Source organism: Suillus clintonianus (assembly GCF_016758775.1).
Source record: "Suillus clintonianus strain FC179 chromosome Unknown DEU56scaffold_10, whole genome shotgun sequence".
Classification (NCBI taxonomy): Eukaryota; Fungi; Basidiomycota; class Agaricomycetes; order Boletales; family Suillaceae; genus Suillus; species Suillus clintonianus.
The window spans coordinates 249,621-270,518 of record NW_024539234.1 but is presented as its reverse complement, the minus strand read 5'-3'; the positions used below and the strand labels follow the sequence as shown (position 1 = coordinate 270,518).

Here is a 20,898-nt window from a genome sequence, read left to right as displayed (position 1 = left end):
TGTTTGGTGCTGAGTCATAAATGGCAACTCTTTCTCAGTGACCTTCAGTACGACGCGTTCAGTCAAGGAAATGCAAGGTCCAGACGTTCTTCATGTTCAATTCCGATGAAGACTTCGACGATGATTTCGTCTTGGATGATCAAACGCTGGCCATCCTTGACAAGGAGGAGTCCAGGTTTGAGGAGTCCAAACGTGTCGGTGAGCCCGACCCAGAGGACCTGCTACCCCCGGCAAAACGACAAAAACTGGACCCAGGTCCTCCGCTGAATTTCGGTGTCTTCAGTCACTCTCCTGATGATACCGAAGATTTACCGGACATCACAGTGTGTGGGGATGACACGTACGGAGCTGAACTGCAAAGACCTATCACACTGACCCCTCAAACTGCATTGAATGATAACGTGATATTGCATGGAACAAATGTCACGAAGGATGGAGCCATACCTTCAAACAATCACACCCTTGCTGGCGAAATTTCTAATCCTCGTGCATCCCTAAAACTACCTATCCAGTCTCGTCACCCAACCCCTAGTACGACGCGTCCTGCCCCGGCTCCCGCTGCGCGAGTGGCATCTCAGCCTTCTCGGAGTCAATCTGTTTCCAAACCTCATGTCGCCGACCATTCTCCTGCCGCTGCCTCCGGTGTATCTACTACCACTATCTTGGAGAAGCATGTAGCTGCTTTGCGAAAGCAAACGGACGAGGTCTGATACCTTGCGTTCTAAATGGGTAATGGATGTAGTAACAATACACTTTGTCTGCCCAGCTTCGCAAAGATGTCCAATCCATGCTTTCTGCTAAACTCGCCAAAGAAGGAGAAAATGCAATACTAAGGAAAAATATTGAGAAGGTAGCTCGCCTATCGATCGGTCACCTCAGGACAACTAAAAACCTCATTAGACAGCTCAAGATCACGCAGCCCAAATAACGAAGCTCAGGGCGGCGAAGGAGGAGTCGGAGGCCAAACAAACACAGATGCAAAAAGAAATGAAAGAGGAGGCAGAACGCCTGAAGACGTTGTATACATTCAAGGTATGGATGAATCCTACCTGCTCACTCAGAAACTGATGATGTATTTGACAGCAACATGAGATCGAGACATCTACCCGAAAGTCTCCGTGGTCTGCGAGCTCCAAGAAAGCCCCAATGGCACCCCCTGCAACGCCTGTGCCTTTGCCTTCGCAGATGCAAAGATGGAACTGGAGTGGAGCTGTGGCAAGCCCTTCAAGAGTCGTACAGGAGAGTCCCACCCGACCTCGCTTTGGCGAAATTGCAAACAATGAGCGTACAAGGAAACCGGTCGTTGAAAACCGAAATCTACCATCCGGGTTCCAGCCCTCTGCATCCCCTACAAAATCGCGGGATACAAATTCCAGGAAAGGCAGAGTCAAGGCACCTGCGCAATTCGACAGTGGCCCTCCGCCAGCATTTCTTCCTTTTGGTGGCGCGCAGACAAATCCGCTTCAAACGGCTCAAGATGATGGTTCTGGCGCTGCAGCCCAAGATGACGTCTTCATGGCCGACTCTAACGTGGACATAAACTTCTATTCGCAGCACGACGTTGAGATGACCGACGGAGCTCAAGATCCACAGATTCAGGCCACTGCGGACGAGGAAATTGAAGAGGTAGAGCCTCACAGGTGGATTGTAGATGTAAGTTTGCACCACCCATTGTGTCCTGTCTACATGTAACAACCGGATTAGTTGCATCGACTTGTCCTAATGCACATGGAACCGACTTGCAAGATGACAACATTCCATGCCTTGTTGGGAGTTTCACTGCCTATCGGCCCCAAATCAGTTGCATATACGTCTGCGTGTTCTCGTGTGCTTGACGTTCTTGCCAGTGTACCCGCTCAGGAGCATCAATTTTGGGGACTCGCAGCCCAAACGATTTGTGAGGCACTAATAGAAATGGCAGATGTACTGGCCGCCTCCCACCAGGTATGTGTTTGATGTGTATTGTTTTCTATTCATGAATCATGAATATCTCCTTCAGATAACGTCTTTGGCCGCACTTCTTAGTCAGCTGACTCAAATAACATACACTCTTCCAGCACCTCATCCATATCTCTTGGTGGATAATGGGACAGACGTTGAAGAAGACGGGGTTCCTCGTATTCTCGCCGTGATATGTTCTACTATTCAGGACTACGTCAGTAAACTAGAAAATCACGAAACCGAGAAATCGGATCTAGGTCTACTTGCTAAGGAGTCGCTCGCACTGCTGGAAGCCCTGTGTTGGGATACCCCGAGTGACCTGGAAAATAGGTGATGATGACGTTTGCTCTACTCACTCATGGTTGACGAGTGGTACAGGCTAGCCTTTGTACCTCGTTGTCCTTCTGTGCTATCGATACTTCTAGATTCCTCTCGGCCGACGTGGTTTCTTTTTCAAAGTACGCGCATGCTTTCTCGATTCTCAACTCGTGAGCATGACACTCCTGCGGCAATAAACTGTTCTTTAAATAATCACGCTTAGGACCCGTCCTTTTCCAATCCCTTTTATCAATTCCTGACACCGAGGGGCAATCACAAGACTATACTCGGCTCCCTCATGTCGAGCGAATGTGTTCTCTCTTGAATGATTCAAGTAGAACGGGCGACGAGGTATTTACAACAGTGCAACTTTTATGTGATCTACTTATACCACGACAGGCCGATGGGATCAAGCGACACATCCTGACATTTTTCGCTATGCTCTCCGAGGCTCATCCAACTGCTCACGCGATTATCATCGAGTCGCAATCTGTGATACCCTCGATCATTGTTTATCTGTACGAACTATCAGTACCTGTATGGCAAGGTGACGAGGCACTGGAGTCTGATCCTCAGGCCGCTTCAAGGTAACGAATTTTCTGCCTTAAGCCGGCCACACTTATATCGTTTAATCAGAGTGATACAACGGATGAACCAGACGACCTTTCTCTTGCACCATTTGATGTTTAAAGCTGAAGCTCCCCCTAGATTGCGGGAGCGTCTAGAGCATGCACCACGCCACTATAACGGTCTTGTACATATTTTCGTCGTCACCATGGGGCGTCTTAGCTTTGCTGACGTGCCCGAATGGGTACAAGAAGAGGACAAACTGGACTTGGAGAGAGTTGCTGGTATGCTGCTAACTATTGTTTTCGCTTCTGGCTAATGACGGCACAGGGCTTGCAAAAGATCTCTTGGAGCTGTTGATGGACGCGCCACAAATGGATGCTATATGGGCCACGTACCAAGAGGGGCCAGATGAAGAGATGGAGGACGATGAGGAAGTGGAAGCTCGAAGGCTCGCTGCCAATGTGATCTAGTTCATTGTACACGTGAGAGGCTGCGTCAAATAATATCTCTGCGCATGCATCTCCAGATGGTGTCCAGAACCGTATTGGACCACCTTTGGCCTATGTGTCTGATGTTGCAGCAGTGCGATCGTTTGCAAACTTTCTTTCTTTTTTTCTTTTTTTATGCAAAAAAAATCTTAATTGCTAAACGCTGCGGCCGCGGGAAGTCACCGGCTCAATATCTACTTGGCGTCGATGTCCGATCGGGACACAGTGCTGCTCGAGATATATTTATAACCCACTCTACGTTTTTGTCAAATTCATGGGATCCCATGGTAAAAAACTCATTCAACATGAACGCGTTGAACGATCGTAAGGGTATCACTTCACTGGTTTCACTCCCAATCGGTGACCTTGCTGAACTTGAACTTACAGTAAAAATCTAGACCTCTCTCTGTGTCAGCGCTTGGAGGGGTCATGGTCAAGAATTATGCAAAATGGTTTCTGAGCTCGGGCGAACCAGAACAAGCACAAGAGGCTGCGTCTCTGCAGATTTTCGATAGCAATCCAGCTTGCGTTATCTCCCCGAAGTGCATCTCGTGACAAGTTCGAGAGAGTTTGGGTGTCGTGGCATGTCTCAGTGACACTTGCTCTTGGTCTCGACCACTAGGACCACCATGTCCGAGTCAGACCAGGGAAAAATTATTCTGTGCCAACGCGGCACTTGAAAAATGATTGCCTTGTATAGGACTAGTGATGCAATAGTGCACGCTACTATGTAATCGAGGTGTAGCCCAGTCAAGTTCATTCGCCCAGCAGAAGCTTGGCCGTCGACTCACTGCATATAAAGCAGCAGAAATGTTCTCGAAATAACCTCATTCACAGCTCATTACGTGCGCAACAGATTTTTACCGAGTCCTCAAAAGATTTCGTCCCCCAGGAGTGTAAGGACCATCTGCCAGCGGGGACCAGCGTCATCACACTAATTGAATAGTGTAAATATTGTGCGTTGCATCGGTACGATTCCAAGAAGATGACGCAAAACTGACAGATTCAATTCAGAAACCTGGCATGCCGCTAGTGCTATGGCCCCTTACAGCTCCGAATCCAGCGCGCAGATCTACGCTGAGGCCACTTGGTTGCATGGCGCTATAGTTGCTGCCATGTTTTACGGCGTGGTGGTCATCTTGTCTTTCACGTGCTGGTGCTCCATCTGGCCACGCATTCGATCGCATGCCACTGGCTACAGGAAAAACATATTCTTCTTCTGCTATGTCACTTCCTTGTTTGTGTTGGGTACATTGTACATGGCGTTCAGTATGGAGGAGACACAAAAGACCTTCATCTACAATCGTCTATTTCCCGGAGGTATGTATGCGAGCTGTCAAGAAGACCGTTACCGTAACTCATAATTATGTTCTTCACTCATACAGGTCCCAGTGCATTCGCTAGGATAAACTTCTCACTTCCACTTGGTGTTGCCCTCCTGCTTGCAAATTGGGGTGCTGACATATTGATGGTCAGTGCACAGTTACATCTCCTATCTCATTATTGACCAGCATCATAAGATTTGGAGGTGTATAGTAGTATACAAAGACACCAGATTACACTACGTTTATCATGGGACTTGGAGGCATTTTGTTCACTACGTCTGTCGGTATGTGCCTGATCTACCTCTGTTGTTAGCTATCCTCCCTGACACCTTCTCAAGTCATCGGGACTATCTGGCTTGTCATCATGTCAAGCCCAACAAAAGCCACAAGCGGCTGGATGTCCATCCAATTCCTCTTCCCATACACCTGCATTGCCCTCACCATCAACATCTTCATCAGCCTCCTTACCGCCTTGCGCTTGCTATACCACCGCCGCCGAATGTCTAAAATACTTGGCCCAGGCCACGGCGCGATCTATGCCAGTTTCGCGGCAATGATCATCGAGTCCGCCTCCATCTACTCAATATGCTCGCTTCTTTACCTCATCCCGTTTGCCATTCACAACCCGCTCTCTGACGCATTCTTCCAAATACTGGCCGAGGCACAGGTAAGTGCGCGTCCACTGCTCTGGGCATAATGTACCCACGTCTGTACTCTAGATCGTTGCCTCACTCCTCATTATCTACCGTGTCACAGAGGGCAAGGCCTGGGGAAAATCTGTCAGCACCCTCAATAACTCTGCCGTGAACAGTTCCCTGCGGATGCGTCGGATCCCCCCGACTGTGGCCATGACTGTTCCACCAGATCGACTGAACGTCGAGATAAACTTCGACGCAGAAACCACTTCCGACGGATCCAAACAGCTGCCAAAATCACGATACTCGAAGGGATCTACCAGTGAGGTTGATGTCCCAGTCGGCAACGCGGAATGAGGCTCGTGCGGCTATGCGTATGAAACGAGAACGCACAAAGTTCTCGTTGAATTCTGTAATGTGTGTGTCCCTGCCTGTGTCTTTAGCTCTGGAATTCTCGGTCTGGAAGGGAGCTTTTACTTTCACACATCACAACCACTATGGGCTTTCACTAGTATGTAATTGGTTCAGCGGAAACAATCGACATTCATTATGGGGATATAATACTTCAACAGTATCAATAATCATTTACCAGGGCTTGGAATTGACTGCGTTTTTGTCATGGGGCATTGTATGTGCATGCTAAGTGTCACTTATAGATTGCACGAAGAGTGAATTTTGGTAACACTTTGACTCAACTTTGACGAAGTAAAACGATACCGAGACTGAAGATTGCTTCCGGACAAATATGCACTGCTCGGTTTGCAGCTTATCCCAAATAACTCTTGCACAATTTTTTTTCGCGTGTTATGCTTTGATGTCTATCTCTTGCATCCCCAAACACCACATATTAATGCGTCTTCAATCAAAGTCCGAGTGACCATAAACCTCCAAACCGGTTGATTAAGCAGCGTTTGCCGGGGAAGTACCCAGAGACTTGAACTATTCAGCAAGCGATCCCAGACCACGATTCAAGGGCATCGAGACCTCACCTCATGACAAAATTTCTTGCGCCATTGGAACGCCTTCTTGTCTGCATAACTAGTTATTTCCAAGATCTGTGCTCTTTTCATGGCGAGAGCACAGGCTTCTGCACGATATTTGACAGTCCAACGTCGTCTTAGCTTTGCCTGATATAGTATGTAAGACGCAAGTGAAGGGACCAGGTGTTCAAGTCGTGCAACGTACGGATAGGGCGGAGTTATTCGAAATACTTGGTTTACCAGTTTCCTCCCCTAGCCAGCCATCCACCGCCGTAGACTTGACCGAGCCAGCGCTTTCGAGCCACAGCTGCCAGAGACAGTCTTCCCAGTCCAGTGATCGAGATCGGAAAAGAGAGAAACGCTCGGTACACCACGTGGGATAATCCTTGGGAAGAATAACAGGGGACATCGGGGCGAATGGATATGTCCTACGGCTATTGTTACCCAGTACAAGAGGCAGCGGAGACGTCGACCGAATGATGGAGCTGTACAAATTATTCGAGAGGTGCGAAGGCAAACCATTCGGGAACAGGACAACTCGATCAGTGGGCGCCAAGAGACGAGCAACATTCAAATAAGCATTGGCCGACCCTCCAGAAGAGGATGAGACTTGGAGTACGTGGAACGACAGACCGAATGAGGCATGCGTATCGAGGAGGCCCATAAATTCTGGAAACCTTTTGAAGGTGGTTAGATGGTCCGTGGAATCCGACCGTGCAGAGGTTACAACGACCAGGGACACGGGTCCTAGAAAACAGTAAGTTATTGTGCTTCGCAACAACAAAATCAGTCCGGTTTACCCGGCCAAGTCGTGAGTGTGGTAAGTATGTCGCGCAGCTTGTCTTCCTCGGTCCACAGGCAAGCGGTGAGGTCACTGTCCACTGACGAATGAGTAGCCAGGGTGAAGGTCTCCAGATGACCAGGTGGCGGAATATTAGGAAACGCAATAGACATTCGCTGCTGAACTGACATATTTGAAAGAGGGGAGACACGGTACATTGTGTCTGACACATTCGGATCTTAGAAATGAGTGCTGTAATATCCTTGGCAACGTACTTGGGACATGACCTATGTGCGGGCGGCCTGCTGCGACAACCCCTCGCAAGGCGCTATGCATTTTGAAAGAGAGGAAGGTAACGCTCACGCAGCAGTACAGAAGCAATAAGATCCGCAGCCTTCCTAGGTGTCCATAGCGGAAGCGGTGTAGGTCCTCGAGCGCGAATCCAGGAAAGTTGGTTATGAATCGCACAACGCCAGAAAACGGTCCTGAATGGGAAGAAGCTTCTACTATGCTCTGAAGGTGGGGTGATTGGTTTTTGTCGATATGAACTGAATATTGGTTCTCAAGATGGACACCTGCCCCTTTAGCGTGACGGTGATATGAACCAGCTGAAGACAAGTAGCTCTGGAAACTGCCTGAGCCTGAGAGAAGTTGCGGGCCTTTCAAGTTGTTTAGTTGAGGAAGCGAAGTACTGGCGCCAAGTTGGCTCGTGGGTTCCATGTTCGTCGCGTCCTGCAAGCGCAATTAATGCTGAACGTCACGATGAAGGCGTGTATTATTAGCTGACTAAGTCTTCCCGGTATTAAGTCGAAGTACTATAACTACTCGTCCTCCTCAACATCACCAAACTCAAACATCCCAGCACGATCACGCTTCGCTTCAGCAACTGCAGTTTGCAGTTTACTCATAACGTGTGGGTATGCGCCAATATACTTACAACCCTTGCGGTCAATTGATGCCAGACCCTCACGGAGTAGGTCAGCGTTGATGCAAGCTAAGGGGTCTTGCGTAGCGACGGGGTCATTGGGATCAATGAGACGCAGGTGAAGCGTAGCACCTTCCTTGTAGTCAATGTTGGCGACAAGTTTGCGGCCCTCGCACAGTTGACGGAAGCGCTGAACAGCATCTGCGTGGTACTCGCTTTCAGAAGCCACAAGCCTGACGAAGCTGCGCAAAACACCATGAGTGTTACAAACAAACAAAAAATGCAAATTGCACAATTACCTGAGGCGAGCATCTTGCGCTTGACCAGGCAAGGAGCGGAACTTGGGATCGAGCGGACGTATATTCGAAAACGAGACAATGTCTTGGTTTCCATAGTCGATAAATGTCACCTCAGCTTCCTTCTTGACTGAGGAAGCACGACGAATCCTGGCTCGGTACCATGACCCATCCGAGAACTTGGCAGACACCAAATCTCCTGCCTTCGGCACGAAATTTGGTGGTGCTGGGTGTGCGACGCGATGGTGTAGAGAAAAATCACGCATCAGCTTTTCTAAGGTCGCGATGCCTGACGTACACGGTGAGAAATAGCCATTCGAGTGATTTTGTGTGAAGCTTACCCTCAGTGTTTAATATTTGTACTGAGAAACTGAAGCCATTTTCTGCCCGGACATCACTGATAATGACATCCAGATATTCCGACTTCAAGCGTCCAGGATCATCCTCAGCAGGGGAAGCCTGAGCAGCCTTCTCTGCTTCTTCATCATAGTTCTCCCATAACTTGAAACATGATTAAACACGAAAGGAAGTGCATCAGTGTTACTGCTTACGTTTCGTTGTGCTTGCTTGGCTTCTGCCTAGAAATGATGACATCAAAAAAGTTTGAAATTCAAGGATCCAGGCAGCGCTCACCTCGGCTGCGTACAACTGCGGAGCCCATGACAAGCTGTCGGCAGAGAAGGAATGTACCGATGCAAGGCCCTCCTTGACTAGCGAAATCGCGACATTTTCATTCTTCAACCACAACGTTCCAATGAAGCCACCGGATTTGTCAACGGTGTCCACTTCAAATTCTACGTCGCGTTGCATGTACCGGCGAGTTGCAAAGTCTGCAGCCTCTTGACCAAATGCTTCGCTCCTTTCGGAAGGATTGCGTGCTGTTCGAGGCGCTCGAATGCCTGAGAAATAATGGAGGATAATTTTAAAACTGTTTTTGTGAGAGTCTTACCATTGAGGACCAAGGTGAGCGACTGATTGTCTTTCGGGAGGAAGAGCCTTGAGCAAAGAACATTTAGAACTATTCGTCAAAACCGTGGTAAACCGCACTTGAAGCGAGATCCCGAGGCAACATAATCGACGACAGCAGACACCTTCCCTTGCCTCTTGAAACCATTGATGAAAGTGGTGGCGCGTGCACCAGACTAGAAAGAAATCTGGATCTACAAGGAACGGATGATGAAAGATATACATACCTCTGAAATGTTAACGGGGGGCTTCACAGCTGGTTGTTCTTTACCAGAGTGAATACCACGGGACTCAGCCACAGCGCTAATTTCAAGAGTTAATAGTGGCTAACCCGAAGGAGGGGTGTCGCTGTCTTACGCTTGTTCCGCAGCCATCAGTTTGTCGTAGTCAGGTGAACGGTCCTCATCATCACGTCGATGGCGGACAACGGAGGCAAGGCCTTTTTCTATCAACTGCTCTGCAACGTTGCTGGATCGGAAATGTCAGTGAATGTAAAATGCATCATATATATTATTGCTTACGAGCTTTGGTTTCCGTATCGGACTGTCGCACATTCGCGCTCTTCATATTCGCCGTCACGAGGACGAACGAAATCAACCATAACTTTGACATGTTTGCCAATAAGTCTCTTGCGAAGGAATTCGCGAGCTTCTTGTGCATAGTAAGCCTGCTTAGGGTCGGAAAGTCTGACAACTATCAGAAGACAACGACGACCAGATGGCATGCTACTTACTTGGGACCTTTTGTTGAACTGAGCTGCAGCCGACGTTCCTTGCCACTCTCCCTGTCAATGACTGATATTTGATCACCACTCCAGAGCCGGCTGACAATTCCGTCGAAGACCCGCGCATTTCCATTGGCAGTACCATTCGACTGAGTAGTCGATGCAGATGCGGTTGGCACATTGGCGTAGAGACATGCTCGCTTTTCTTTTGCGACTTTCTCAGCCGCACGAAGGCGTTCCATACCTCCTCCTGCAGCCAGCATACCAGCGTGCCAATCGACAACGCGAGCGAGCCCAGTAGCAACGAGGTGTTCAGCCACATTGCCAGCGGGATGGAGGACTACAACGGATATTGCTAAGCATACTCTCAGACACAGAAGGCGACGTACCAGTGCCAATGAATATCGATGCTGGCGGAGGTGGTGCACTGTTAGCGCCGGCTTGGAATGGTGTCGCTGTCGAAGTTGGCAACGACAGTATAATCACCCGTACAGATCGCTGGAGCATCCTAGACTCTGTGAAAAATTTGGCCTGCAAACCGTATTAAAAAAAAAATGTATTGACATTTGAATCGACTCACTTCTTCTGCCCAAGGTTCCGAAGGTTCCCCTTGCTTTGAAGATGTCCTGGCACAACGAACACCGGCAAGTGCAATGTTGACCATTTGATGCTCACCATCTGGCATGAAAAGTCGGACTCGGAGAGTAGACCCATCCCGCACTTGTTCCACCAGTGCTAAAAATATGAATCAAACCAAGCATGCGAGTCGGAAGAAGATGTCATACCGTCAATAGATTTCCCCTTCCACTCCGAAACAAACGCTTGCGAATCAGGTGGCATTGTTTGGTGCACGGCGCGGGCCTGCGGAAATGACAGAAGGAACGACAATGATATGGCAGCCGAGAACACGCACCTGGGGACCATGAGAATTCCACAAGCCTTTTCCTGCCGCCTTCGCTTCAGCTTCGATGTCACGTTTTCGGATATCGTCTTCCGTGGGGTCCCGTTTTGATTCCTTGACTTTGGCCCAGCCGTTCTTCAGCATCTCAGTAGCAACATCCACGCCCCCGATGTCAGCAGTGCCAAAGTCACGGGTGACATCATCATTGGACGGAAAACTATGTGTGGAAGTAAAAGAGACCTCTTTGCCTACCGCGAATGCACGCAGAAAATCACGAGACTCGAATGCCCATTGCTAGAAACAGCTTCAGTCAGCACTAACAAAAGACGTGGTGATTATGCCTTACCTCGTCCTCTCGAGTTTGGTTTCCCATTCTCGGAGCCACGACATCAGCAAGATGTAGAATTCTGCGTAGCGGGTCAGACCGTGTCACTTTCTCATCGGACTTCTGAGTTGCGCACCTCTCCTTGGGATTCTGTCCTTGTGGACCTGTACGTCCACGCAAAACGAGGGTGTCGCCAGAGATGACAGCTAGGTTTCATGGGATTAACAGAATGCGGAGAACAGAACATTGCAGCGCACAGACATTTTACGATCTACACACAGCAAGTCAAGGGCAGGAAAATGAAGAAAATATTCGGACATACAGCTTTGAGCGACATTCTGTAAGTTTATCCAAGAAATACTTGAGCAAGAGGTAGATGGCAAACGAAGTACTGTAAGTTATTACAAATTTAAAGTGCTTCAAAAGTTCACAAGGAGATCGATGTCAGATCTATGGGAAACTATTTCCTTTTCTGTATTTACGTAAACATTACAATGCTGCATGGCCTCGAGGAGCATGCAGTCAGAAGCGTGCACATACGGTGTCATACACGCAGTCAACATTATGAGCTTTCCCTACGCCTACGAGAAAAATAGTGCAGCGCTTAGAACGCCAGATTGTGTTGCTATGCACAAATCGCCAAACTAGCCAGTGTCAATCAACACGTGCACACCACGGGTGGGGTCGTATGCCCTGGGCACAGCTACTGCGCGCACCGCAGATTCCAGAAACATAATCCGATTCCTTATAAGCTGTCCTAACTCCCTCATTGCGCCAACAAGCCAATGTCCCCGTCTCGCTTTCATGAGCATCTCACCTCTGGCTTTGATAGCGATGTCAACTTGCCCACCCCTCCCCCGCAACCCAGCAAAGGAAAACTACCAGACAGAGTTGACGTCATGGCACAGATCCGCGCAGCAACGATGTCCCCCATGCCCCTCAAAGAACTACTGAAAGACCCTACTGTTATCAACACGCTCCACAACACCGATGGGAAGAAGAAAAGCCATAAACGGTTATCTAGCTCGCAGCACCGTGAACCCCGTTACTCTGCATCGACATTGATGACCCTGGTGGTAGCAGAAGAAGAAAAGCAAGCGCATCACCTTAGATCGACCCTTCGGTCGACGGGGGACAGACTCGATCAGGAAATGCGCAGGGCAAAGCAGGCTGAATCCAAAACAGAATTCGCGGAACTCCGAGTGCGGGAGCTGACTGTACGTGTCAGTGCTGCTGAAACGGGCAAGCGTTATGCGGAACTCGATGCTGCGCGTGCCAACGAAGAGATACGGCGGCATCTAATGTGCATCGAGAGCCTGGAGAAGCAGGTCAAGCAACTTCAGGCTGACGTCCGCGTCTTAGAGAGGCAAAGAAACGAAGCCGATGACAGCGCATCACGAGCGCGGGATACTGCAAGGAAGTTTCAAATCGAACTTGGCAAGCAGCAGGCAAAGGAGAAAGGCATTGAAGAAAACGCGATATACGGCCGGAAGAAGTGGTTTGTTACTGGGCACAACGAGGGTTGGGATGCTGGGCACGCAGAGGGCTTTGACGACGGCAGGGAAGATGGGTTTGAAGAAGGTAGACGATATGGCATCCGTGAAGGACGAGAGTTGGGATTCAAGCAGGGTCGCAAAATGGGTCGGAAAGAGGCATTCGAGAATGGCCGAGAACAAGGTTGGCACGAAGAACATGAACGTGCAGTTCGCGCCTTTGACGAATTCTTTGCTACAGAAGTCGATGAGAAGGATTATACAGTGAGTATTGACCCGTCACATCAATATTTGGCCATTGAGACTGGTATTTCTGCAAGGCACAAAAAAAGGCGCAACAATGGAATGAACGCATGCAGCGGTCGTGATCTCCAGCCCAACTCGGACCTGTATGGCTGAAACGTCCGCTGTACCGTGACGCTGTGGATGTGAACCAGTGAACATTTGAGAGAAGATACCCGTTGCGTGCCACATCTACTGGACTCCATTTACGAGACAACGCACCTTTAACTATCATTTACAAAAACTTCGTGTAATGCTTCAGTGCGTACTGCACGCTGTGACTTATGGACATTTTTAGGTTCGGTGACCTTCAACGACACTGACATTCTGTCTGACCACCATCTTTGCTATTGGGGAAATTTGATCCGCTCAAGGGTACTGTGAATTCATCCAGTAGATTCTATGAGTTTTGAAACGATAACACATGAACGATACATACTTACTTTTAGTTTATGCACACTGCCGACGATCGACCGACGATGGTCTGGAACCCACACTGGTTTGGGAAGAGCACACTTGTGCGTGGGAATAGACGAAGATCTAATAAACTCATCAATCAACGGTTCGGATTGATCATGCTTTGATCGTTGCAATCGGATACAACGACATCTCTTGCGGATAGTGCCTTTTGCACCTACATATACTTGTCAGAACCTGCCAGGACCTGTGTCAGCCTGTTTCATCTTTCCTTCCTTCCTCATCATGAGCTTCACGCAACCTCTTTCATCGCCTGGTCTGGCAAGTGGCCGTCGCAGGCCGAAGAACCTCCCGAGTTTACCTCCGTCTGCGTTCAGCCCACCAAGCACAGGGACTTCTGACATGTTCCCTTTGCCTCCAACCCCCAGTGCGCTATTTCCAGGCGAAGTCATTGACGCAAATGTGCGCTATGAGGCATTTAGTCATGGTCTTGATCTGGTTGGCACCGTGGCCACGGGTGTCGTTTTATTAAAAACCAACCCTTCGGTATCAGCAGGGTAAGCGTTTGACTTTGAGGAAACTCTCCATATTCTTATCTTGGTTATGTTACTCAGGTTGCCTTTGGCGGTACAACCTTCGACATCAGATGTTCGAGTGCTTTCCGAGGCAGCTCCCTTCGAGCTTGGTGGTCCCATCCCATCGGATTATCCAGAGCCATCTGGAATTCCCCAGCATCTTCACACCTCATACGCAGATGCGCATGAGGCTCCAGAAGCTAGATCCCAAGTTATCGAGACTTTGAAATGGGCATTCTCAAACAGCCGTCTTATCGATATTGACGTTCAAAGTGACGTCATGTCGAATGCCGCAAAGTATGAAGTGTTTGAGGGCATTCTCGTGAAAGCCACAAACGATATTCCTGGAGACAAGAAGGTCCCCATTGTCCTTTGTGAGCGTTATTCGCCCTTGAGATGAGTGTTTGGAACTGACCAAATTTTAGCCAATATATTACCGCCGCCGCACGACCTAAGCGTGCCGATCGTCAAGCTCCTCGCCGATCCGAGTTATCGCAATTACCAAGCACACTCTGCATCCCTGTCATTGTTTCCGAATCTCTATGTGAAGTTTACGCCCCCCATGTGGAATCAACCCGTACCAGGTCCCGGAGATCCAACTTCAGAAATGGACCAACATCGTGAATGGAAACGAAAGATCAAGATGTTCAGTAAGTTCTTGCGTATATATTCTGATATATTGGTGCAATGTTGATTGACAACCGGTAGTTGGACCGGTGCTGGAAGCATTTGGCTACGAACGTATTATTTTTGGAACTTCGCCTTCCTTTGCTATACCCTCGCTCCCCAACCCTGAGGACTGGTTTGCGCTTGTGCGGGAGTCATTTGCAGAGCTTGCAGTGGAGCAGGAGGCGATTGATGCAATCTTTAGTCTAAATGCAAAAAGGATTTACGGACCTTGATAATGGCATTGCAGCTACTGACTGTGTACAAATATTCCCCATTTTCATTTTCATTTTCTTGGACTGGTTTTCGTAATTGAACGATATCATGTATGGGTAGAAACAAACAACGTGTCGACGTCGGACATTGACAGAGTGTAACACGGTGATAGGAGGAGGCCTCACGTAATTAGAGTAGGTTCGTGTGTGCAAATGAGCACACTGATTAGGGGTGCTTCCGTGTTTGGGACAAGTGACTGGCACTGAGTTTCCTTTCTAGTACGCGCTGCTACAACCAGGGTCCTACAATTTCGTTCTGTAGGTCCATTCTAGTTTCCGCGATCCACAGTTTCGCTCACTTCCTGCTAAGAAGGGCATACATTTGATCTCTCACTTGTAAGAACTATTTCACAAACTAAATTGGCTTATCTTCATACGAGGACCCACAGTTACTGACGGCAGGTAAACGGCGAGGTCGTTACATTGTCTCACCAGCCAGTCTCTACTTGAAACCATATCTCCTTCACCAGTAGAAGAATTCATACAGAGAATGGCCAGCGACAACGACGCGCAAATAGGATACGGTAGACGCGGTGCTTCATCGTCGTGAGTGCTCGAGGCCCTTCCGGCCAACATCAATTGGACACTTACCAATTACATGAGGCTAGGAGCAGCAGAGAATCTTCGCCCGTTGCTGTAAGTAAATATTCATGCTCTCTGCACGTGTTTCTTCTTTTCTTCTACTCTTCATGGCCACTCACATATCCTACCCAACCTTGCAGAAACGGCAGAAACGGTCTTTCACCCCAACCTCTGACGATGAGACCCCCGTAGTCCCTGCCCCAGTCGAAGCTAATGCGGATGCGCTTTCCAGAGATGGCACACCAGCGCCATTGATTCGCCAAGCAGTCGGATTCTCATGGCAGCCGTCCGTCCTGCCTATCGCAACTGTCAACACCTACCAAGCTGTCCTTCCCTCAAATACAAATGCAATCCAATTTCTCCCGGGACAGGCACTGCCCAAGAAAAAGAAAAGGAGACCCAAACCGGAGTACTCCGCTCAGACAAGCCGGTTCCGACTCTCCCAGGTACCCGAGCCCACACCTACACCCACACCAGAACCCTTAGCACAGCCCGCGCTATATGCTGGTGCGGGTCCGTACTCTTCTATGTATCGCATCATCAATGCTGCATCACCCAGCGCTAGCGTCACGATGTCTAACCCTTCAATGGCCGACGGTGGACCACCTGCGGAAGCTCATTCCCCGGCCACATCTTCTACAATAGCTTCCACCCCACGTAGTTCCTATAATGCGACACCAGGGGCATGCAATAACACCAACTCAGGCCAAAATCGTACCCTCGGGCAACTCGGCGGACCCACAGCGCCTGCCAAAAATAAACGGAGCAGAAAGTCAGCCGGACAACGTACAGATCAGGACCCTGGTACTTTCACTCAGCCATCAGCCTCTAGCCGCCAACTTCAGCCCCCTCCTTCCACTATGCATTACCAACACCCAGGAGCACATTATCGTCGTGATTATGAGATGAACCTAGGTTCTCGCTCACCTTCCACAAGTGCAGTATCTGTTCAAGAACCTGCGAGACAGACTTGTAAGGTGTCGGCCTTCGCGTTTCGTCCTAATTTAACATTTCCGCAGCTGTACAAGAACGGTTCGCAGCGCCTCCAGCCTCTGGAGGACAAATGCGACCTCTTCGGATGTTGACGCTCCTCATTGAGGATGTCAGAAGTGGCGTCCCTGATCACCAGCTTGCAGAGATCAAAGTAGTTCTTCGGCCAGGAGAAGACACAGACGGTGGTTTTTGGGCAAATGCAAAAGAAGTCTGCGAGACTTTGCAGGCCGGACCGTCGCGGATAGATGGTATGCTACCCTGTCGACTAGTGGTTCGTAGTAGTGAATTTTGTTTCACAGGTCCTGCGAGGGTATATACGCTTCGCGGAAAATATCGCCAGTTTTTCATGCGCGTGGACGCTGACAACATGCTCGAAGCAGAGTCATGCAATCTTGGTGTGAGCAAAGAACGCACGCTGGAAGTCGTCGTTGAAGCTGTACGTATAGTTTGATGCGCTGACATGCCAAATAGGGGTGCTGATTTCACTTCTTAGCCTGTCCCCAAAGGTCGATTACCTCCCCCTCCTCGGGTTCCTTGTGAAATGCAACAAGCGTCTGGCTCTGACTCCGATACTGCCCTGTCACCCTCTCGACAGCAAAGCTCGAGACAGGCAATGTATTCAGGAGTCACACGTGATACGCGCCTCGATCTGTTGTCACAAAGTGATTACCGCCCCCAAAAGAGAAAACGACCCTCCCAAAGCCATTCATCACCTCAAAATAAAGCACCGCATAGCCCAGTCCATAGGACTCCTTCACCTAGTCGCACGCCACATCGAGCGAGGCAGTCAAGGGATGGAGATTTAGAAAGTTCCTCTTCATCCGATGAAGATGGAGGACGAGATATATCTCCACCCGTTCCTGGGCGCCATGCAGCGACAGAAGATGAGAGGAACAATGCGATTGCCAATTTCATTCGATCAGACATAGAGGGTGACAAGGAATGGCCGCGATGCATGTCGATCATCTCTCATGGAGGCCCAAAGCGCGTTTCTGACGTCCTGTGGACCTACAATTACGTCGAAAGCAGAGTTAAGGAACACGAAGATAAGAAAACGCCATCACACTGGGACGGCGCGCCAAACTCTAGGGTTCAAAGAGTGAGTCTATAGTCTGTCATCTAGCACGGTCTTAATTTATTCTGTTACGTAGCGGCATGTTTGGCGTGCACTGAACCTCACTCCCGAATGGGGAAAAGAGTGTCGGAAGGTTCTCACTCTTGTCGGTCATTACGGGAAGTATGGGCGGAGGTATCAGGATCCGCATGTCATGAATGAGATTGACAGTACGGCTGCTCCTACAGAGAAGACTTGGAAACGGTTTGTTAAACTGCTGCACTCGGTTGATGCGCAGTATATGGCCAGTCGACTGACGGAAAACATGTGAACGCGGGCTGTTCACGGTGGATTTCAACTCTTCACGCTAATATCGCGCTCGCACTCTCATCAGTGCATAGCCATCTAGCTACATTATTCTCATCTAATACAAAATCGTTTTCTTGGTGTGATAGAGCATACGATATGACGATGAAATGGCAGGTAGATCAAGGTACGAATTAAAATCTCTGTCCTTCCAAATGCACAGCTACAATATCTCCAGTGTCCTGACGTCCATCATAGTGTGCACAGAGCCATGTTTCTCACTTGTGCACAATCCGACGCGATTCTCTTGTATTCTCCACCCTGCTGTTGCATCAGCAAAAGTACGCCCAAAGATTGTCCGAGACGAATGATCAATCGCAACGCTTGCGAGTGAGACTCCAAATCAACTGGCTTATTTTCTGCATCAGACCCGCTGAACGAATCCTCTGGCGGAGAGCTGGGCGCGGACAACGTCCCTCGCTCTGCGTTACGCTCGAGGAGATAACGATTCCCCGGACAGACAAGCAAGAATTTGTACCGAGTGGGCTTTGACGGTAAAAGCTGAATCAGGTGGTGATAAGGAAGTCGCGAAGCCTGCCTCAGGCCTTGACGCTATACGTAAGGGTCTCCTTGTCTCGACTAGACCTCCTTTTAGCTTGAGCGACAGAAAACCTGATGCAGAAAAGTAAGAGGCGGCGGTGCGCGAAACTGGGAGTGTACAAAGTGACGTCAGCTGGCAGAGTATTTTCTGACCCAGTCCAGGGCGATAATATCATATTAATATCTCCTGCAGAAGCTGCCCGCGAGCGTGCTGCTTCTTCTCGCCGTAAATAACTGGTAGCTTGGCGTCGAAGACCCCGAACAATGAGCATACGATGTCTTCCTGCGGGTCCAGACCTCCAAACACCGTTTGCCCGTGCCAGTGCCTCAGACTTGGACGAAGGCGGAACATCGGACAGACAATGGTAAGTACAGAGTGGTGGTACCAGACAAACATGGAGTTGAGCGATTTTGAAGCTCTACGTTGTCGATGCAGCATGCGTTCCACGCCTAGCGATACCCCGCATCACGAACAGCTTTACAGAATGACCGTAACTTGATGTTGCTGCGATCGCGGAACTCAACTGGTACACATCCTTGCCCAGAATGTAAAACTGCGAGTTCGATCACGCGGTGACCGTCAACAAACACCCGCACAGATGTGGTGCTTGGAATGATGGGCCGAGCTGTGTCTGTCGCCATTTTGAAGGATCTTGATGGTGATGAGTACGGGAGGTGGACTTGCTGAAGGAATTATGTACTCGCCGTTTTTATCTTACTACACGACTCGACAGCGTTAAACTGTTGTATCTTGTTCGAATGTAGATGCCCAAGCGGAATGCGGGATGGGTGGGACCCTATATTCAAGTGGGGACAGGCACAATCTTTGATATGTGGCCAACTTGGCTCAAATCCGGCCACGGCGCAACAGCAAAGACCGTATAGCCCTTCAGCGCTTCAGCTTCAATCCCCATAGTGTCATAGGGCAGGACGCAACCTTACTGATTGCACAGCTGTTCATGTCATGAACACGCTACAGGAAAACCAATTGACACAACCTCAGTCAGTTCGCTTTCAGCACAGGGGTCGCGGCACGAATAGGCAGACAAAATTCACCTGATCGGCTATGTGCCAATCTCTTGAACAATTGAGTCGAACACGACGTAGTACTCCGCACGGCAATAATGATGTATCATGGCGAGCTTTTGTTCCCTGCATCCTTATCGGACTATTCGTCTGGGCGCTACAAAAGACATGCACAGCCACCGGCGAATGGTTCCAATTCCCACTTGAAAGGACAATTGAGTTGAGAGTACAAGGATGAATAAATTATCGTCTGCTTTGCCGTCTTTATGCAGCTCTACCTTCATATCAATACCACGTCACCACTTTCAAAATCCTGTCCCCAAAGCAATGCATGGGAAGGGCATATGAGCGTTTGAATGTATGCATGTATGCAGTAGTGTCGAAAAAAATACATGGCGGGCAGTATAAAAAGACTCGGGTTCGACAGTCTTTTACTCATCTGGCACCTCAATCTCCCCGGAGTTGATGCCATCGATGACATCGTGTGGGGGCTGGCCATCTACTGTGCAGCCAATACTCTGGGCCGTGCCGAGAATCTCCTTCGCGCCGCCAGCCAAGTCCTTTGCTAGTGACTTGGATCTCATCGTTCGGGCGATTTCGAAAATCTCGTCGAGAGTAACATTGCCCGAGTGCTTGATGTTCTTCTCCTTCTTCCGGTCACGGGGAGGCTCTATAACAAGCGATATGAGAGGGGAATTAAGTAGGGACAGAACTGCTCACCCTTGAGCGCCCGGATGACGAGGGAGGAAGCGGAAGGAACAACGGAGACTGCTGCTTGCCGATTCTGGATGGTAAGCTGGACAGTCACGCGTAGACCCTTCCATGCAGAGGTAGCTTTGGCAATATCTTCTCCGACCTTTTTGGGTGACTGTTCCAAGCTTTAATTCTATATAATTATTTTCTACCAGACTGCAGACACACACCAGACCGAGAGGACCGATTTTTGGGGCAAGTGCTGACGATGCACCAACTTCACCCCCTGTTGCCCGGAGGTAGATGATTTTGATTTCATTGGGGTCCTAAGATGATGGTCATTAACTGCATTACGGGTGTAAAGTATGAGAGCAGACGGACGAGCTTGGGGGCCATGGCGAAGGTAAGGAGGTTGGTCGCTGTTCCCTGAGGTGGCTAAAGATTAAAGTTCAAAACTCGAAGTAACTGTACAGTACCTCCCTCAGCTTAGTCACACGCATTCCCACGTTCCCAGACTATGTCGCGCCTTGACTCCCTTCGTATTTACAGAGAACATTACTATTCGGGAAGAATGCAGTGTCTCGCGACGGCTACATTCTCCCCGAACTGTATTGTTTTCCTTGGCCGTTGTCATGTTAAACACGGGAGGACGTTTACAGACCTCGTCAACTGAGAAACTCAAGCGTTACTTGGCACTGACATATGTTGTCTAAGTTGTGTACAGACCATGAATACTGGACTTCATCGAGACGGCGATCTTG

The 20,898-nt window shown here is 49.2% G+C and overlaps 7 protein-coding genes across 7 annotated transcripts; 4 read left to right on the top strand and 3 right to left on the bottom strand.

Moving 5' to 3' along the window:
* Positions 1-8: 8 nt before the first annotated feature.
* DEU56DRAFT_977750 (uncharacterized protein) lies at positions 9-3,452 on the top strand. The gene is made up of 11 exons (XM_041359664.1): positions 9-704; positions 767-850; positions 901-1,032; positions 1,084-1,653; positions 1,705-1,944; positions 2,000-2,271; positions 2,320-2,429; positions 2,483-2,610; positions 2,659-2,846; positions 2,896-3,110; positions 3,157-3,452. The coding sequence occupies exons 1-11, from the start codon at positions 93-95 to the stop codon at positions 3,297-3,299; spliced, it is 2,694 nt and encodes an 897-aa protein (XP_041212684.1). The 5' UTR covers positions 9-92; the 3' UTR covers positions 3,300-3,452.
* A 902-nt stretch (positions 3,453-4,354) lies between these two features.
* On the top strand, positions 4,355-5,634 carry DEU56DRAFT_729175 (uncharacterized protein; the record flags this gene model as incomplete). The annotated part of the gene is made up of 5 exons (XM_041348084.1): positions 4,355-4,637; positions 4,703-4,788; positions 4,838-4,922; positions 4,981-5,309; positions 5,362-5,634. The coding sequence occupies 5 exons, from the start codon at positions 4,355-4,357 to the stop codon at positions 5,632-5,634; spliced, it is 1,056 nt and encodes a 351-aa protein (XP_041212683.1).
* Positions 5,635-6,177: 543 nt separating this feature from the next.
* Positions 6,178-7,839, bottom strand: DEU56DRAFT_922877 (uncharacterized protein; the record flags this gene model as incomplete). The annotated part of the gene is made up of 5 exons (XM_041358523.1): positions 7,314-7,839; positions 7,058-7,261; positions 6,463-7,004; positions 6,267-6,404; positions 6,178-6,210 (listed from the first exon to the last, which is right to left on the bottom strand). The coding sequence occupies exons 1-5, from the start codon at positions 7,756-7,758 to the stop codon at positions 6,178-6,180; spliced, it is 1,362 nt and encodes a 453-aa protein (XP_041212682.1). The 5' UTR covers positions 7,759-7,839.
* On the bottom strand, positions 7,790-11,568 carry DEU56DRAFT_780128 (uncharacterized protein). Its single transcript, XM_041351937.1, has 19 exons — positions 11,498-11,568; positions 11,437-11,446; positions 11,312-11,381; positions 11,197-11,257; positions 10,863-11,144; positions 10,735-10,810; positions 10,530-10,684; positions 10,339-10,480; positions 9,959-10,289; positions 9,747-9,911; positions 9,583-9,693; positions 9,453-9,528; positions 9,307-9,401; positions 9,209-9,255; positions 8,893-9,158; positions 8,811-8,837; positions 8,601-8,760; positions 8,263-8,548; positions 7,790-8,205 (listed from the first exon to the last, which is right to left on the bottom strand). Exons 1-19 carry the CDS (start codon positions 11,510-11,512, stop codon positions 7,860-7,862), a joined length of 2,721 nt encoding a protein of 906 aa, XP_041212681.1. The 5' UTR covers positions 11,513-11,568; the 3' UTR covers positions 7,790-7,859.
* Positions 11,569-12,239: 671 nt separating this feature from the next.
* DEU56DRAFT_851000 (uncharacterized protein) lies at positions 12,240-14,985 on the top strand (the record flags this gene model as incomplete). The annotated part of the gene is made up of 5 exons (XM_041355188.1): positions 12,240-12,975; positions 13,624-13,924; positions 13,982-14,316; positions 14,368-14,592; positions 14,651-14,985. The coding sequence occupies 5 exons, from the start codon at positions 12,240-12,242 to the stop codon at positions 14,842-14,844; spliced, it is 1,791 nt and encodes a 596-aa protein (XP_041212680.1). The 3' UTR covers positions 14,845-14,985.
* A 287-nt stretch (positions 14,986-15,272) lies between these two features.
* Positions 15,273-18,201, top strand: DEU56DRAFT_780115 (uncharacterized protein). The gene is made up of 7 exons (XM_041351936.1): positions 15,273-15,429; positions 15,492-15,519; positions 15,606-16,437; positions 16,485-16,706; positions 16,758-16,894; positions 16,952-17,557; positions 17,610-18,201. The coding sequence occupies exons 1-7, from the start codon at positions 15,374-15,376 to the stop codon at positions 17,841-17,843; spliced, it is 2,115 nt and encodes a 704-aa protein (XP_041212679.1). The 5' UTR covers positions 15,273-15,373; the 3' UTR covers positions 17,844-18,201.
* Positions 18,202-19,875: 1,674 nt separating this feature from the next.
* DEU56DRAFT_970784 (ribosomal protein L11) lies at positions 19,876-20,661 on the bottom strand (the record flags this gene model as incomplete). Its single annotated transcript, XM_041359442.1, has 4 exons — positions 20,519-20,661; positions 20,368-20,463; positions 20,165-20,312; positions 19,876-20,114 (listed from the first exon to the last, which is right to left on the bottom strand). The coding sequence occupies exons 1-4, from the start codon at positions 20,531-20,533 to the stop codon at positions 19,876-19,878; spliced, it is 498 nt and encodes a 165-aa protein (XP_041212678.1). The 5' UTR covers positions 20,534-20,661.
* Between the last annotated feature and the right edge of the window lie 237 nt (positions 20,662-20,898).